At 46.4% G+C, this 18,418-nt stretch overlaps 1 protein-coding gene and 1 non-coding gene across 2 annotated transcripts in view; both read right to left on the bottom strand.

The window, feature by feature from the left end:
* Positions 1-1,504: 1,504 nt before the first annotated feature.
* On the bottom strand, positions 1,505-1,607 carry LOC119406126 (U6 spliceosomal RNA). The gene has a single exon (XR_005186553.1). It is a non-coding gene; the product is annotated as a U6 spliceosomal RNA (small nuclear RNA).
* A 10,126-nt stretch (positions 1,608-11,733) lies between these two features.
* Positions 11,734-18,418, bottom strand: part of LOC119405034 (uncharacterized) — a 51,642-nt gene continuing 44,957 nt past the window's right edge. The window contains exons 20-21 of the mRNA XM_037671786.2: positions 13,799-13,994; positions 11,734-11,832 (exon numbers count right to left, since the gene is read on the bottom strand). Coding sequence (XP_037527714.1) covers positions 11,781-11,832; positions 13,799-13,994 — 248 coding nt within the window. The 3' untranslated portion in view covers positions 11,734-11,780. The remainder of the gene's footprint in view (positions 11,833-13,798; positions 13,995-18,418) is intronic.

Raw genomic sequence — 18,418 nt, 5'->3', positions numbered from 1 at the left:
AATTTTCGGAGTATAAAAGATTCGGATAACGCCGTGTTTATGAGCTTTATGCCAGAAGAAAATCTCCGTCTTGGAAACTGCTTCAGCCTCTTCAAACAGATCGTCGTAAAATGTACGGATGCATCTGTGTCTGTCAAAAATTTGATTCCTGAGTAAAATGCTGTTGAGGAGCTAAACTTTGTCATTTGCTCAACAGAAGTTTCTCCTTTGAAGATGGCGGTGAAGGAAAACGTCATTGTCGGACGTCCTACTCCAGGCGCAAGAAGGCGGAGATCGTTGGTGCCGTCTCCACGACCATAGGCGTGCGCACGGGGGGAGCAGGGGGGGAGCCCCCTCCCACCTCTAGTCACCTAAGAGGGAGGGGGTCGCAAAATCTGCCTCGTACATACGTTGACTTAGAAAGGGGGGGGGGGCGCTGCGATGAACCTCCCCCCCTTCCCATCCCGGATGGGGAACCCTGCGCACGCCTATGTAAATGGGCAAACTTGTCCATTGTTTATTGTCACCGATCTCGGAGGCGTGTGCGCTGGAGATAGATTGAGAAGGCGCAGGTAGGCACAGCAAACATAATTTAATTACACACAAGAAAAACTATAAGAAAACACTCAAAATAACTAACAGAGAAAATCTTATAACCACAAAAGAAATATGCGAAAGTTAACAAACACACTTCTCAGTACTTTGAGACCTACGACTAGCGTCGCTACTGGAGTGTCTGGCCACGTAGGCCTCGCCGTCGAGTCGTAGTCTGGATGGAACACGCTTACTTGGTTCCGTCAAACTCCCTGAGTCCCGCCTCCGTGGGGTTGGATCCGCAGTCGATGTTTCTGACGATCCTCTTCAATCGTCGCTCCGATACGTGTCGGTTAGCCACGCTGCCGTAAGCCTCTTCCCGGACGCTGACGTGGCCAGGCGTCGCTGCCGCTTAGGCCTAAGTACGAGCTCGGCCCCTGCTGTACATGATGACGTGGCGTCCCGGGGATTGTTGCTGGCCGAAGTTTGAAGGGGGACTGCTGCTGGTGCGTCCGGGATTGCCGCAAGGATCAGGGAGACAATGTGCTGGAAAATTCATGTAAATGGGCAAACTTGTCCATTGTTTATGAAGGACACATTCCACTGGAATTTCACTGGCTATTTAATCTGTGACGTCATGCATGTTCAGGATCAGGGAGACAATGTGCTGGAAAATTCAGGACAGGTGCTTTTAAAAGGTCTGGACAGTTTGAACTTGCTGGTGTGGCTTCTTGAAATCAAATTTTGTTACAGTGGTTCTTTCAGTCGACCTACTAAGCAGTGATGCTGAGCAGTTCCGTAAAAGTACACCACTCCATTTTCCTCGCAATAAGAAAAAAAAAAGTTTTTCTCGGATCATTCCTCTTTTACTGCACGTAGGAATGAAGACCTGCACATGTTTCTTTGCAACATGTACGTTAAATGAATCGGCAAAAAAAACTAGCTAGCAGTGTGACCACTGAAGCATTGGTGATTTCCACAAACGTGCTAAAAAAATGTGGAACGCTTCAAGACTTTGCGTGTCATCCTTGCGCAGGGGCCATGCTAATCTTCTCTGTATAGTTCCAATTTTAGTATATGTACTTTGGAAGTCCACTACATAGCCATTTGTTCAATTATATATAGTCAAGAACTGAACGGTAACTTCGAAGCAGTGAGGCTTCTCCAATACTCATGGATATTGCAGTACAGCATTTAGTAATCTGTAGATAGTGCAACTGTTGACGATTATCCCGACGCTTGGCAAGGACCTATTATGTTAACAACTATAGACGTACTACTTCAGAACGAAACAAACGCATCTAGGCACCCTAAACGCATTTACCCGGTCCCGCCCTCTCGTGGCTGATGTACCAGTTAACACAAGCAGGCGCGTAAATTCAATATGGGGATAACTCCTGGTTGAATTCAAAAAAAAAAAAATTGCAGTGGCTTAGCTCGGCTATGCCAGGATATACGTAGCGTTAGCAAAGGTTCAGCTGATTATTCTTAGCTTTCCAGATTGTCTAGAATTAGCTTGATTGTCATGCTTACTGCTGCACCAATGACACACACACGGTATACGTATTATGTGGCACATGCATATTTATTTTTGCTCAACGTCAGGTTGCTTCTCTATTGCCACAAAGACGGCTTGGTGGTCAGTGAAGTAACACGCTCCCGTCGCTCAGCATCCTGGCGATGCCGCTTTGCTAGACGTTCCTCCCTTTCCTCCAGTGTCTCCGCAGCACGTTTAGCCTTCTTCTGGTCATTCTTCGTACGCTGAACCGCTAATTGCCAGGTAACTACTTCGGGATCCGATGAGATAAACTTCTCGGCTCTTCTGCGCCGTCGAGCAGCATTTGAGCTCTCCTTCTCCATGGCGTTACCCACCTGCAAACGCCAGTCAGAGGCGCTATCAAGCGGCCCCAGCGCAGTGTCAGACGGCGACTGCACAGCGAAGGCTAATAGCTGCGCGCGCGCTGGCGCCACTGTGTCTACGACGTCACTCCTCTCGAATGCGGCGCAGACCAGCAGCGGCGAGCCGCGCGCGGCGGTGTCGGAGAGCGCGTGATGGCAGCTCCGGTGACCCATCTGTGTGACATCACTGATCCTCGCGCATGCGCTGCACGGCTCATGACGCTCCACGCGAAATCGGCTCCGGCTAGGCAAGTGTAGCTAACGCTACAAAAATCGGGCGTTGAGCCGACGCTTCCCCTCGGCTTTACTCTGCAGATTAACAGGAGTTCTTGCGCATAAAAGTGGGCGCGTGCGCACTGCGCATTTCCGTCACACTAGGCGTAGTTGTGGCGTCGGCTGTTGCTGGCGGCGCTATTTGGCGGCGAGCGATAGGGCGTGTACGCCCTTGCGTTTGCAGGGACGGCCGCGCAAGTACGTCCCCCCCCACCCCTCGCCTGAAGTTTTTCAATATAGCATCTGCATATATACACGCACACATACGCACTCACGGACATACATAAAGTATGGTTAAACTCCCCCCCCCCCCCCACCCCCCAAAAAAATTTCTGTCTACGCTGTATACTGTCGTGCGTGATCATATATTTCACTTCGTTTTGTGCGTTTTCCACTGCGCAATCGGAGATAACAGCGCACGTGTAGCCGAATATTGCGATATCTTGACCGTGTCAGTGCTTAGTGCTGGCATTGTCCACGTGTTTTATGAACAAATAAGTGGCGAGGAAGATATAGCGCTTGTAGAAAGGGTAGTGACGGCGAGAAAGAAACCGCTCTCTCGTCTTTGAACCATGAGTGGTTTAGGGTCCCTTTAACGGAGAACACTGTGCACGCCTATGCGCAAACCATCCCGATTTTCTTTCCAGGCAATGTCGATATCTAATGCTGCGTTATATCATGCACCCTTTCCCGTTCCTGTCGTGATAGCGGTGATAGGCGATAATTCGCGTTGCATGATAGGAACTTCGTTGCGGCGCGAATCCACCATGGCGGTCGGTACATTGGTGTCGCGTTAGGATGGCTTTTTTTCTATCGCCGTTTCAAGTTCCGCGAAGCGACGGGCGCCGTTGTAAGCGAGTGTTTATGCAACGAACTTTCGTGCTTTGAAATTTCCATGGTCGAAGGAGCTAGGCCATGGAATGTGCAGCCTGCTATGCCCGGTACAGCTTGGACGCTTCCCAAAAAAAGATGCGCCAGCTTCCGCGGTGCCGCTGGACAACGAACTGGTGCCACGTGGTGTGGGTGAGACGTGACCGGTGCGCTCTGCGAATGCGATCGAAGGAGTTCTAGTAGCATGGTGATTGCCGACGTCGTGCGGTGTTGTGCGTGTCCGACAGTGGCGAGTGTGGGACGAGACGTGACAGACCGTGACCGTTGTTCTGGCCGCACAGCAGGAACTGCTCTGCGGAGACATGTTTCGTGCGTGGTGCCGTCGCTGCTTCAGCTGCTGGTCGCCGTTACAAGTGCATGGTGGAGAGACCACTGCTGCGACCACCGTCCCGAGCTCACGGCACTGTGTAAAGTTGGTGAGCAAGAACCGTATTCAGTTCAGTTTTATCGAGTTTGTAGAATCGGCAGCTTTTGCCTGTACCTTTCCACTTCTTTTACGAAGATGCGCGCTTACGTTCAGGTCATCAGGCCATCAGGTCTTCAAATATGATTGGCATGTTCGTACTGCAAGTGTGGTTCTTAATTTACAGTACAAGCATCAAAGAAGGTTGATGTCCGAACGGCTAGTTTTTAGTGTTTCTGGTGTTGCGGACAAATTAACTTGTAACAGCGTAGCGCATTTAAGCGGGTACACAAAAAGTATACCGCGTAGGTGTCATGAGTTGTATAGATGTGGTACAGTTATAAATCAATTAATTGTCATGAGTGCGCCCGCTCATGCGGGCGCACTGATATAACATCGAAGCGGTTATAGTGTATACCATGTGCCGTCGTCGTAGCAGCTACCTGTCACGCAGTTCACGTGACCAGTGAAGGGGGAGAGGATAAATAAACCAAATTTTGATGATGATGATGCTCGAAATGGTAATGATGCACGTGCGTACGTGATCTCGCGCGCTTACAGTTTCCGCTGTCCGAAGGTTTTCACGGCGTGCAACTGGCTGAATTTTTTCATACGTTATTAGCGAGTATAAGCAAAACAGCGCAAAATGAACGAGGACTAACGAAGAGTGGACACCAACGTGCCCAGTTCTCAATGCTTTTCATACGTTCTTTTATGTATTTTTTTATCCTAATGATCACTCTGTGCAAATTCATCACGGACGGTCGCGATCCGCTGTAACCTACTGCTTCAATCAGATGGCAGGTGCCAAGTGGGTGGTTGTATCCTGATGATTTAAAGGCGTGAAGTTTAGAAGGGCGTTTTCGGTTGGGCTTGTTTGTTATTCACCGTATACCGCGAAAACAATACGGCGAAAACTGACGGAGAGAGCAACAATGTCTCGCTTGTGTCCTCGATCTCTTCGTCAGCTTTCCGCTTTGTTTCATTGTTCGACGTAAATGTATTCTACTACCACTCGGTACTGATAAAACGACTGGCATTCGGTAAACGACTACCACTCGGTACTGGATAAAACGACTGAAGGGAAGTGAGAGTGAGGTGTGATGGTGAGGGTGAGGAGAAGGGGAGTAGGTAAAAGCATAGAGGAGTACATGACTGCGAGGATAATGTAAAGAAAGTGGAGAGGGTACAGCATAGCATAGTCATGTACAGCCATAGCCATGGTACAGTATAGCAAAGGGGTACGTGGGAAAGAAAAGTGGGTGTGAGGAGAGAAAAGAGGAGGAGAAAGGGTAAAGCATAGCATAGCCGTGTATGGTATAGACCAGATTTTTCTTAGCCTCGTAGCGCGAGTGTCAGCCGCGCCGCTACTCTCGACACCAGGCGCCGCCTGGTGGTGCAGACGACGGCGGGGGCTGCTGATGGCGGGAGGTGATAGCCGCGCTTGCGTCGCGTGTTCGCTTGTGTCAGTGCTTTCAGAGCTGTTAGAAAGTTGCAGTCTTAGTTGCTTGCTTGCCGCGTACTAGGAACGGCATTGCAATGTATAAAAATTCGTCCGGGTGGCATTGCGCCGTCGGGGTGCCCGAACAACGAGAGAAAAAGGAAGCGGCTGATGCAGCAGACCTGCGACGTTCACGGGAACACGAGCGGCTTGTGTTTGTGCAGCGTGTATTCCAGACGTTTTCAAGGCCCTTGATTTCGACAAGTAATAAGTGAGCTGGTGCTTTTGCTCAGGAGGCCATATTTTCTACCTATTCAAACGGCTGCACTGCAAGTGTATGGGTTAAAACAGGACCACCTGCTGGATGAAAAAAAAAAATAAACTGAATTACTAGAACGACAACGACGAATCTTGAATTGAGAAAGACAGTATTCATGCACCTCACCAGATATTTTCTCAAACTGCGAAGCCAATTAACAAATGTCTCTTAATTTTGCCTGAAGACTTACAGGGGCCACCGCAGCTGCTGAGAGGAAACAAGCTTCAGTTATTAACATGCACAGAAATTTGAACACGCGGTTGTTTCATCTTGCTTCCGAAATCAAAATGCGGCCACCTTGGTTGTAAATTTGTTCAAAAAGGCGCAGGTAAACCTCGATGTAACGAACCGTTTCACTTTTTACAACTTCATGTGTATAGAACATATGTATTTTGAACCTCACAGCCGCGAGGTATGTCGACCTGTGGTTTCATAACAACGAAGTTTTACTGTGACAGCAAAGGAAGGTCGAGGCGATAAATCCTGATCCGGCTCATTTGTGATCGAAAGTGCCCGTGTGACAGGGATCTTGTCATTGCAGGGGCGATCGTTCAATTGCAGTTAAGTATATCCTGAACGAGGCACGTCGCGACAGAAAGCGCACGCGTGTGCGCCGCTTGGTCAGGATCGAACTAAATCAATATCGGACTCAAACGTAATCTTCGTCTGTTTTGATAGTGATTCAAAGCACCTGTGCGACGGTGTGTTCTTGCAGACTGCTCTTTAAGAACACAGAGGTTGGGGGCCGGCATGCGCGCTGCGTCTAGCTTTGCTACAAGAGGCTTCGGACACTATGCCAGGCCATCCTTTCGCAGTAATTAATGAAGCCGCACGTAATCTCCGCTACAGCGTTCTGCGTTAAAAACTGAAATAATCGCCTAATTAAATTCATCCCGTTGCATTTTGCGAGAGAGCACAAAACAGCCATCGTGCAGCACAAAGTCGGACGGTAGCGTGGCACGAAAATATCTGTCGCTGCTGCCTTTCAGAAAAAAAAAAAAGAAGATACAGCTTACTAGGCTTCATCTGGCCGTTATCATACGCAAATGCGTAAGTTTAAAACGTTTCTTGATATGATACAGTTCTAAAAAAAAAGAGAGAGTTGACAACTGCACGGCGTTGCAACTATTCAAACTTTCGTGACGATGTTGCTGAACGTTCTCGCGATGTTTGGCAAGCTCCCTGGCACAATTCCACTGTTCGAAAATGTTGTCGCATGAAAGAAGATGCACGTTCCGACATTCAGAGAAGACTGAGCGGCTGCAGCGCTCGCGAATCTGCCATCGCCCGCTACTGAGAGCCACAAACGTGGTGCACCGCGCTGTACGCCAGCGCGTTTCAGCAGCCCCCAAGCAAATGCTCGCACCGCGGCGCCTCGGTCGGCCAAACATGGCGGCCCCCTACGAGCGCTGGAAATTCTGGTCTATAGTCTAGCAAGGGGTGAGAAATAAGTGAGGGTGAGGAGGAGGGAGTGTATAGCATAGTATAGCGGAGGTGAGAGGAGGAGGGAGGTGAGTTGGAGGTTGTAGACACGCAGGTAAAACGGAGAGGAGGTTCCTTTAGCGCTAAAACATGTCCATGTTCACATAGCTTTGCATCTCTTTCCATTTCACTGCTGAGGTTTCCCCTCAGCTCCACGGTACGTTGGCCTTAACGAGGTTAAAGGGACACTAAAGAGAAACAATGAATTGGTTTAGATTGATAAAGTGTGCTCGGAGAACTCTTGTGTAGTTTATTTCACCACCATAGGTTTATTATTAGAGGAGAAAACAAAGTTCAAAGTTTCATTTTTAAATTTCGCGCCGAACTTTGTAATTCGTGACGTGAAAGACTTCAAAGAGCATTTAACGTATTTTGGCGCCACTGGTTCGACGAAATTTCCACAAACTCGTTATGTCAAGTCTCTGGCCCCCTCAGAGGACAATGTACTTCGATTTAACCGATTAGGAACTACGTGGGCCCAAGCAGGCGCCGTCCAAAATATGTGACGTCACGGCAAATGGTGCGGGAATTCCGAGGTGGCGTCGCCACCCGTATTTTCTTTTTTGCGCGTTTTCTCGCTTATTAAGCGTCTTCGCGCAGAAAGGGTGGTGTTTTTTGGTATCGTGGAAGACTACTTTACTAATGCGAGAAAAATCGTTTTGCTCTTTAGTGTCCATTTAAATCAGTTAAAGCCACGCACAAATTTTAGAGTTGCGCATTATCGGATCCAAAAGAGTTAGCTGCTAGCCTTATTTCGTATAACATTACAATTTGTTGCTATCGCATTCATTGCGTCGCCCTTGCGGCGAAACTTTCTTCTTTTTTTTTTGTTTGAATTCTTTTCGCCCCAAGCATGCGACTCGGATGCCGATGCGCCAGTGTTATCACGAGACGACCCGGGAATGGCTGTTTGGGGGGATGGATTGTAAGAACTAACGATAAAAATTGTGTTTGGTGAAGAAGACCGAGAGTGGCTTTGATGGAGACGTGAAAGCGAACATGAATTTGTCCAAAATTTCAGTTTTTATTTTCCTTGACCGGGGGGGGGGGGGGGGAGGGAGCTGTGAAGAGCTGTGGGTTGGTCGAGAATAATTTGTTGTGGGGGTGTCAAGATCGTCCTGTGGGGAAGAAGGGGATGTTAGGAGGGGGGGGGTGTCTATGTATCTGAAAGCGAGTCACACATTTGCGAGAAAAACGGAAAGAAAAATTGTGGTGCTCAGCCTTATATTAAGCACGAAAACTAATCAGATATGAACATAAGGGGAATTGAGTGATGCCTAAGTAAGGCGGGCGATTCAAACAGTTACAAATTCTTAGCAGCACAACAACCGAAAAGGGACAGAAGAGAGGACACAGAGCGCTAACTTCCAAATGTTTATTTTAAAACGCTTCACCTTAGTACATTTGCACACTCGCACGACAGCCATGCGCGACACATAGCAAACGCACTTCAACACGTCAATAATCCTAAGGATATCTTCTCTTTATTGGTGAGAGCAACAGACGGCTTGCTGATATCCATCTTTCAAGGAAAACATTTTTTTTTCTTCTTCGATGATTTCTCGTGTTGTCCGATCTCGGCTCTTGGTGATTATGCTACAGTCTGAAAAACTTGGTTTGCGACCACACGGGCTACAATGAGCAGAGAGCCAGCCTTATTTTGAACGATCCATGTTGTAAAAATGCTCTCTCAATGCATCGTTTCCGCAACGACCCGTTTGCCCAATGTAAAGTTTTTCACATGACAAGGGTAACTAACTGGCACACCACTTTGCAAGCACAATCTCTTAAGTTATTCTTATGGTTGATGAGACGCCCTTTCTTGGCCTAGATGCAGGGACGGACATTTTGCGCGACATGCTCACTACTGACAACTGAACGTTACTAGGGGGGGGGGGGGGTGACTCATGGGATCCGGACCTACAGGTCGAAGGGTATTGGCTTGGGCTAGTTGGTATGTCATGACGAATTGTATTAGCGCCTGTCCTCGTTTTCTCTGTCTGTCCAAGTACCCCGTTTGCGCTATACAATTCGCCTCTACAGGTAGCTCATGAGATTGACAGGCTCAATTTTTCTGGGGCTGAGAAAACCATGTTTACGTTAATCCGCTGCGCAACTTTCTTCAGAATGGTACGCCAACTTGTATACCGGCTCATTACTTCTAATTTGTATACGCGAAGTAATTACTTAATGCTATGTAGCAAATGTTAGTTATTAGTTGATTAAGCATTTTGATTCATAGTGCAAAATAATGTGTACCTTTTGAAGCAATCAAGCTCAAGGACTACTATGATGGTATCTGATTCAGGCTATTTTCAAGAATTCTTTATCGTCTTAAAAAAAAAAACACCCTATTTGTACTTCAGGATTTTCGTCCTTTTGGCTTGGACCTCCTTTCTCGTTTTTGATATTTACGTTCTGGGAGTTTATTGGCCAACGGGAGATTATTACATAATATATTAAACAATCCTGCTCAGTCAGCAGCTGCTGCCTATTTTGAGGTCGTCAAAACGCCGTGCTTCACGCCAGAGATGAAGAAACTGTAGGGGAAGGGGACGTACTTTTACCTGCGTTCATATCGAATGCTGAGGTTGTGTGCTATACCGACTTTTTGAATTAGATATTCCGTGCGAATCAGAACGGTGAACGACACTGCGAAGTTGATGTTTATAACTCTGGCTATATTTACAGATATGAGTACTTATGGACTTAAGCACAGCCTGTCATACGATTTCTTGCGCATTGAATTTATCAAGCCCTTCAAACTTCTAATAATGGCCTTTATAAACGCAGTTCCCTCGTTCTTTTTCTGGTCTCTATTTCGTTCTCTTTGTTACTTTGTTTGTTTATCGCTCTTTTTTATTCGTTTCTTCCTTCCTCGCTCTTCAGTTCTGTCCTCCCTTCCTCTCTCTTCCTTTCATTATCTCTTTTTTTCTGTTGTTTTTGTCACAATCTTTCTTCTATTCCGCATTCATTGCTTCCAGTGAAGAAGTGTTGCCTTACCTTTCTTTTGCTACTCTAATTTGTCCTGTTCATCCTCTCCTCTTTAAGTGACTGCGCCATTTCCTCCTAGAGTTGGACACATTGCTTGACTCATACCTGTGTGGGTTTCGAGAGGGTCGCTCCACCACTGAGCATTTCATTTGTATCGAGGCACACCGATTTACGAAGCCTTCGTTCACAAGCATTTTTTTTCTTTCTGTATTTCTAGACACGGAAAATGCCTATGATACTACTTGCTGGTTTGGAATATTGAGAGACCTTTCACAAACAGTCATGGGGCGGGGCGAGGACACTTCTGTACTCAGATAAAACTCAAGAAAAAAGCGGCTTTTCGCCGTCAAAGGACCCCCCCCCCCCCCTCCAGATAATGGTGTCGCGGCCTCCATGTGACACGCTTGACACGCTGCTTTGCGATTCCTCTCGTGAGCTCGGCGCGAAGGCGGTCTGCCGTGGGGTCAAGCTGACACGGCGACGTCATTGGCTAGAGGGGGGTCCTTTGACGGCGAAAAGCCGCTTTTTTTCTTGAGTTGTATCCGAGTATAGGGTTTCCCACCCCACCCCCAGCAGCTACCTGTAGCGGCACTGCATACGGCCGATATGGCTGCAAAATTTAGAGGAAATTTGGGGTTGAAAGGTTAACCAGAAACACCTCAGACATCGCAACAGCCTGTTTATATTGAATTTTCTGGCCATATATTCCACAACCTTTTCAGGCAAGAAAATTTGAAAAATTTTACCTCACATAATTGGTAGTTGCCTAACGATGCAGACGTTCTCTGAAAGAATAATCGTGTCGTCCCTTCTTCAATGTCAAGGCAATTATAATGCACAAAGTCACATGCACATTTTGAGCCATCTGATAAACAACGTAGTACTTTATAGAAGCGGAACTAATGAGCTGCGCATGTGGTATCTAGATACATGCAATAGAAAAAAAAAATGATGTGATTACCAACACCAAGTATTCGTGTCTGAATATTTTAATATCCGACTAGGCACCTATTTAAACCGTGTACCGTAAATATCCATTTCTTTAAATCCGGATAATAGGTATTCAGGACCGGATAGCCAATTTAGCGGATACTGTGTTCACTGCTCTCGCCACTACGCTACCCGCCGCGGTGGTCTAGTGGTTATGGTGCTCGACTGCTGACCCGAATATCGCAGGATCGAATCCTGGCCACGGCGGCCACATTTTCTGATGGAGGCGAAAATGCATTATGCCCGTATACTTACATTTAGGCGCACATTAAAGAACCCCAGGTGGTCGAAATTTCCGGAGCCCTCCACTACGGCGTCTCTCAATTATGTCGTGGTTTTGGGACGTTAGCACTCATTATCGCCACTCAGCTGCCTTAACAACTTGGCGATGAATGCTAGTTATCCTTCGAAAGATTTGAGATACACAACTGCCCTACACTGCATCCTTCTTGGTCCTCTAGGAGCGGGACAGGGCGCGAAAGGGAAGTGCACAGAGATGCAAATTCATTCAAACTGTATTTAGTGCATAAACGAATAAGGCTAGATCCTCGTGATTTAGGAAGACCCGCGTGGCCTCAGAGGTTGTGCCAGCTCCACATGATTAGGTCTTCGTCCTTGCGTCCCGACCTGCATTGACAAAGAAAAACAAAACGCAAAGAAAATGTGTACACCATAGAAGACGCATATACACGGACAACTCTAAAATGCCTGTCAGTGAGTATTGTACATACGTCGCTCGACACCTACGTATGATACGGTAAGATTACACTTTGTCGCCGCTGTGATCAACGCTTCTGTAATCGAAATGAGCTTGTAATGAACAATTCACTATATACCAGTTGTATCACGAGCGTTGTGGTGGATGTTATGGTGAAGAAGTGTACACTTGAATGCGTCAAGCATTTCAATATAAAGGCGTTTTACTGAATTACGCTGACGTTAGATGTACGTAAAAGTTTTTTAGCGGAACAGATATATATTTAAATAGTGCTGCGAACACCACCAGAGAGTTCTCATCCTTGAACAGCACTGCTGCAAGAGGAGGAAATTATATATGTATACGCAATCGAAATGCATACTCGAACGATTATAAGAACTTCAGTAATAAACGTTTACTTTATTTAGGCTCCATATTTTTTTTATTTGAAATAGTTTACAGGCCCACTGGGCATTGTGCAAGTGGGGCGCTACAATACACCGCTGTATATAAAATAAATATGATAAAAAACAAGAAAACAAACGTTGGTATATCTTATATAAAACATGAACGCAATATATGATGTAATACATAATGCATATATAATACATAGTAGATAAATAGTATGTACATAGTGCATAACATATACAAATCTAGCCATCTTGACTGACAACTCCAGTGAAAATGTGCAATTAGTTGTTGATGGAATGTGTCAGGGTTGGACAATAAAGGTATGTTGTCTGACAAGTTATCCCATAATCTAATGGCACGTGGAAGTGCTGATTAACATTAAGTTAAAGTGTCACGATATATGCGTGTAAAACTCAAATTGTTATGCAGTCTTTTCGACGTGTGGGACGCGACATCGAAATGAAATAAATGATCTATCAGAGAGTAGATTATTCATCATTTCTTAAGGAACTTTAAAGTTTTCACATGATATACACAGGGGGTCCGTAACATGGCCTCTCAAGGGAGGCCGCTACTGTGGAGATTTTATTAAAATAAAGCATTTACCTTAGGGCCCCTGGCCTCAAGGGCATTTCTGAGGCATTTGTACTACCCTACAGTCTTTCATTTTAGCATTGCGAACACTAATCAATCATCCTAATCACATACGTTTCATATCACACTCGTGATTTTAGTAAATATATATTTTTGCGCATCTTCGTGCGAAGAATTTTAGGCCCTTATACAGCCACTAAAGATCATCATTGATCACACCCTGTATCATGACTTGGTGCTCTTCGGCCACCACTGGCCCTTGCGCCATAAAACACCATAGATCAGTATCATCATCAGAGTGTACAATCTCAACGGAAAAAGATTAGCACAAGTGGTCGGAGTTGCAAAATCGCGACTGTTGTTCACGAGCACGCCAATAGCGAGATTGCCAAGCACTTTCCATTATCCAAAGAAGAGGTGGCCGGCGGACCGGCGGAAAGCAGCCCATCTTGCTGTTGGCCCATCCGAAAGCCCATATGTATCTTAAAGAAACGCTTGTTCATTGCTTATCGGCAGATATGTGGCTACGCACATAATTTCTTTTTTTCTTTTTTTCGCTGGAATTGCGAGCAACAGTATATATCGCAGTTGCCCCGAAGAAGCTGTTTGTTGAAGTGCTTTCTGCCGGCCACCCCTGCTTTGGAAAATGGAATGTGCTTGGCACTCTCGATATCGGCGTGCTCGGGAAAAACAGCGCCGCGTGTCGCAACCTTGCCGCTCCGGCAACCAGTCACTTGTGCCAACATTTTTCCGTTGAGACAGTACATCTACTTGTGGCATAATGTATACTCCTTGTAGTCTAAGTTCGCAAGGCATGTGCCCGTCTTTCCGTCAAATATTGAGTTGAGACAGAACGGAGGAGCACTCTAGAACACGGGTGTGTCACTTCACCTGTTGTCCACGGGATCAGAGGTGGCGCTGACAGCCGAGCTGGCGCCCGCATGCGATCCGGGCAGCGCCACTACGCTTGGCCCGAGCACCGAGGCAGGCAGGTGGGCGCACAAGGACCAGCGACCCTTGTGCAGTAGCTGCACGTCGGCCAGCACGTGGCCGTCGCTGATGCCGCCGAACATGTACAGCGACTCGCCTGCAAGCACATCGTAGGAGATGCTCACTGAACCGCATTGCCGAAACATCCAGGCAGGCGTTCCTCCATCAGCTTGCATATGCTGCTTATGCTTCAGCTTGTTCAATGTATAAACATTTCTGCAAGCAACTCTTACAGATACTAGGCCCCACGTTCGCGACATATGTCTGGCTGAAAAGAATAAAGCAGAGGCACCTCAACAGGCTAGAGCACCAAGACAGCGCCTTTTTGCTCATCGTTATTATCGGCTAATCTTATGTCCACTGTAGGACGAATGTCTTTCCCAATAACCTATAATTAAACCTGTACTGCGTGAAATGGTTCTATTTTATGCCTGCAAATGTCTCGATTTCTTGATATCACTCCTCATCTAACTCATTGTCGTCAATAGCCTGCGTTTACCATCCCTTGGTATCCATTCAGTTGCTCCCACTGACCATCGGTCTGTCCCACTAACCCATCCCATCTGTACCATCTGGGTCTGTCCCATCGGTCCCACTGACCATTGGTATCTGTCCTACGCATGACATGACCCGACCAGGTCGATCGTTTTAGGGGCGAAGCTCCTTAAGGCGGCACCCGTTCGTCCCTCGTAGTCGTCGTCATCGTAGTAGTCCGTAACAAGTCTTACGCTTTGACCTCCAAGGTGGTGCCGGTGGGAGATTTCTCCTGTGCGTTGTTGAAAATAAAAAATTCGCAGCGTGCGCGTTAACTAAAAGCCGAATTCTTCTGTCTCTCATTCCCCATTAGCAGCCATTGGCATGTTCCAGTAGGAAACGTTAGTAGAAGTAGAAGTGTAAGTGTTAGCTAAAAGCCGACTTCTTCTGTCTCTCATTCCCATTAGCAGCCATTGTTTACCTCCAAGGTAGTGCCTGGTGAGATTTCTCCTGTGCGTGATTAAACAATAAAAATTTTGTTCAAAACGCCGTTGATTGATGAAATAAACCAACGAAAGACGCCAGATGTTTTGTAAAAGCAGAACGAAAGAACGCCAGATGTTTTTCTTAAAGTGTAGTAGTAGTAGTTGTATGTAGCCACCTCGCCCGATCGTCAACGGGCGAGGTGGACCGGCAACGGCGCGAGGACCCTGCCGTACGAGAGTTAAATCACACTAAAAGACATACTTTGCGGGCGATACACTCTAGTGAGCTTTCAACTTTTCGTCTTAATGTACATGATAAAGAAATTATTTCTACGAAAAACGCAAGGCACACCTTGAGCAATATATTTGGTTTTGGGACGCTAAATGGAACCATGAGGCGATGCGAAGCCGGAGCACTTGCACGATCGCGTTCCGTTGGCTTTCGTTGGGCATGCTACCGACCTCGCGTCGTGGAACGCGCGTCCTGTCTTCCCTCTAGCCTTGCCTTTAATTCGCACAGGGCGAGCGGGGAATGCGGTCGCTCTTGGCGCTCTTTCGCTCGGGAGCGGACTTCTTCCTTGCATTTCACCGATCACAAGTGATAATGAAGGGACCACGTAAACCAACAGTACAATAAAAGTTTGATGTTTAATATATACACGATGTTTCACACTCTTTATATTATGTACTGGGCGCATTTCACGGAAGAGTTTCACGGTTTACAGATGATTCCCTCCGTAGCTTCGCCCCACTCATCATCATTCACCCCGTGGATATGCTGTGATTTTTTTTTCCCAATTTAATGCGAAGTAGGATGTCGCCCAAGCATGTTTTTCTTTTATCTGTTCTGCTGTTTTCCTGTGTCTTATTGTCATGCCTATCATTTTCCGTTTCATTGCATGCTGCGGGGTCCCTAACTTTTGTGTTTCGTTGTTATTCTCTATGTTCCTGCACCATCAGTTAGAACCGGCAATATGCAATGACACACTTTCCCCTTTAGCGATGGCGGTAAGTAGCCGGTAATCGTTTGGGAATGTCTGCCGTATGCACTCCAGCCCATTATTACTCTTCAGTGAATTTCGTTTACATGCGTAGGCTTGCCTGTTAGTAATTGATCTAGATATGCGTACTGTTGTACAGATTCCAGGGTACAATCACCAGTAGTGAGCCGTCATTCTCTTGACAAGCCACCAAGCGTGTTCCTTGTCTTCTGCATATTTATCTTCAACCTTTAACATTCTATCATCAAGGCAAAGAGTAGGCAAGCTCTTCCAAACCACAAAAGCCTTAAAGTCTCAAACAACCACTCGAAATCGCAATAAGCCCACTAGTGGAAAGGTTGTTTATCGTATCGGCTAAAACTAGACCCGTTTTTCTCATTAGATGTGGATTTAGACTTTTATTTCTTCACTAAAAGTCACCAAAAATGAGTTTCGGCGCCCCATGCAGCGGAAACACAGATGCAGAAGTGGCCGATCACATGACCTACCGGTGTACGCAGTTAATGGGCACTTTATTAGTATTGATATATAGAGTACACTTTTTTCGATTATTTTTTCCGATTTCAACTGTGCAGATAAGCCTTCGTTTGTGGCGAGCAGAAACGTGGCACCGCCTTCACTTCGTGTACGATCCGGTGCTCATGAGTGGCAGCATGAAAGGGGTTAGCCGAGGGTCTGGTAGCAACTGCCGACCATTTGGAGAAATACCAGAAGCGCCTGGCTCGCGAGGTGGTAAAGAAACTTCATGTGATGACGAGCGTTCGGAAAACTTGTTCTACCTGCTTTTTATATCAAAAAGCGGTTGAAAATATCAAAGTGAAAGTGGTGAACCACAGTTGCGCTAACTCCTGTGAAAGCAGAACGTTGAGAAAAACTGCAGTTAGTTGAGCGGAATAAACAGTTTCTGAGGAGGCTTATCGGCATTGCTATCACTTATCAGCATTGCTGGAGGAAGGACTCTAACCTTTTTAGGGACTCCCCAGATAGAAAAATTGTGCTTACAAAAATTCGGCAGATCCCACTTATTCTGGGAGTCGATGTCATGCGAAGCAGTAGGCGAGTAGTGGCTTCTACCGAATTTGTTTTTATTGCTTTCAGTCAAGCGTTACGAGTTGCACCGACTTCATTGTGCATTTTGAGTAGTTATGAGTATATCATAGGCAGGCCTGTAGCGAGGAATTTTTTTAGGGGTGATGGGTAGCGGAGCATTTGCTGAAGACCTTGCTATTTGAGGAAAGCACATATTTTGAGGAAAGTACCTATATGAGGAAGGAACTATTTGGTGGGAGGGGCCTCCTAAGCCACACCCCCCTCTCCCTGGCTACGGGATTGACCGTGGTCTTACGAGGCACGTCGACTACACCGACGCCCAAAGGGTATCCTATGGTCCGACGTGAAGTCGCTACTCACCTTCAAGCACAGATGTCAGTTTTATCGAAATGAACTGCACACTACGGTGCGATGATGTGCACATCATAAGAAGCGGTTTTTGCTGTATTCCTCCGGATTGAGCGATGTTTGACCATAGCTTGGCGAGTCATAGGAGTTAATATGTGTTGTTTATTACATTCTTACAAATGGCGATAGCAAACACTGCAACCGCAGTTGACGGTGCCGCAATATGAAGCCATTATAGGGTCTTTTTCGTAAGCAGTTTCAAGCACTGGCGTAGCTCTGTGTATGAATACTTGACTTCGACGCAGAATGTCTGGGTTCGATTGCGGTTCTAACTGTGATTTTCAATCTTCCCGTCCCTCTAATATTTCCCTCACCGAGAACGCTGCCGAAGGCGGTCCCACATTTTCTGCGACACAGCTCTATAACGCGATCGCGTAAAGATTTTTGATTATCTGTTATCGCCATTCCTGGGTTGACAAAACTGTGAATCACCTGTGGCTCATATCCGCATTTCATGGGCCGTGGTATACGGGTATGTGCCACATGTGACTGAAGGAAGGGGTTTCATGACGTCAGCGACAAGTATCTCAAGCCATTGATGTAATCACCTGTTCATCGCGTTCGTCATACACTAATGCCCTCCCATGCAAATTTTGGTATGTGACAAGCTAAGAAGACGACCACAATAGCGCATAGACGTACGTGACTAGACAGATACGTAGATAGAAACGCTCTAAGTGTCTGCAGTTCGCTAAGAAATGCTTCGCATTTAAAATATCCACGCAATTTTAGAGTCAACAGCTGCAGGTATAAAACCACTATCGAGGGGGAGTTCTCCGTCGCGCCGTAAAAAACTGGGTCTAGAGAAATCGGTTGTCAGCCCCTTTAATAAATAACCGACAGATGACAGCGACTACCTCAAGAGATACAATTGAATTTGTGGAACCTGATCAAGAAGAAGAAACTCGACATATGGAATTAAAATGTTAAAGAGGTGACCGTTCCAAAGCAGCTAAAAGGAAACTGTATAGGAAGAACCAAAATGCACACAGTAAGAGATAAGCAGGGAAGTCTTATTAACAATTTTAGTGGCGTTATGACACTGTGAAAGCAAAGTGGAACATTTCACTGAAGTTTAAAGCGTAACTACCAATGACGTTAGA

The sequence above is a fragment of the Rhipicephalus sanguineus genome, chromosome 9, assembly GCF_013339695.2.
Source record: "Rhipicephalus sanguineus isolate Rsan-2018 chromosome 9, BIME_Rsan_1.4, whole genome shotgun sequence".
Classification (NCBI taxonomy): domain Eukaryota; kingdom Metazoa; phylum Arthropoda; class Arachnida; order Ixodida; family Ixodidae; genus Rhipicephalus; species Rhipicephalus sanguineus.
Note: the sequence above shows the minus strand (reverse complement) of the source record. Positions and strands in the feature narration are given on the sequence as shown.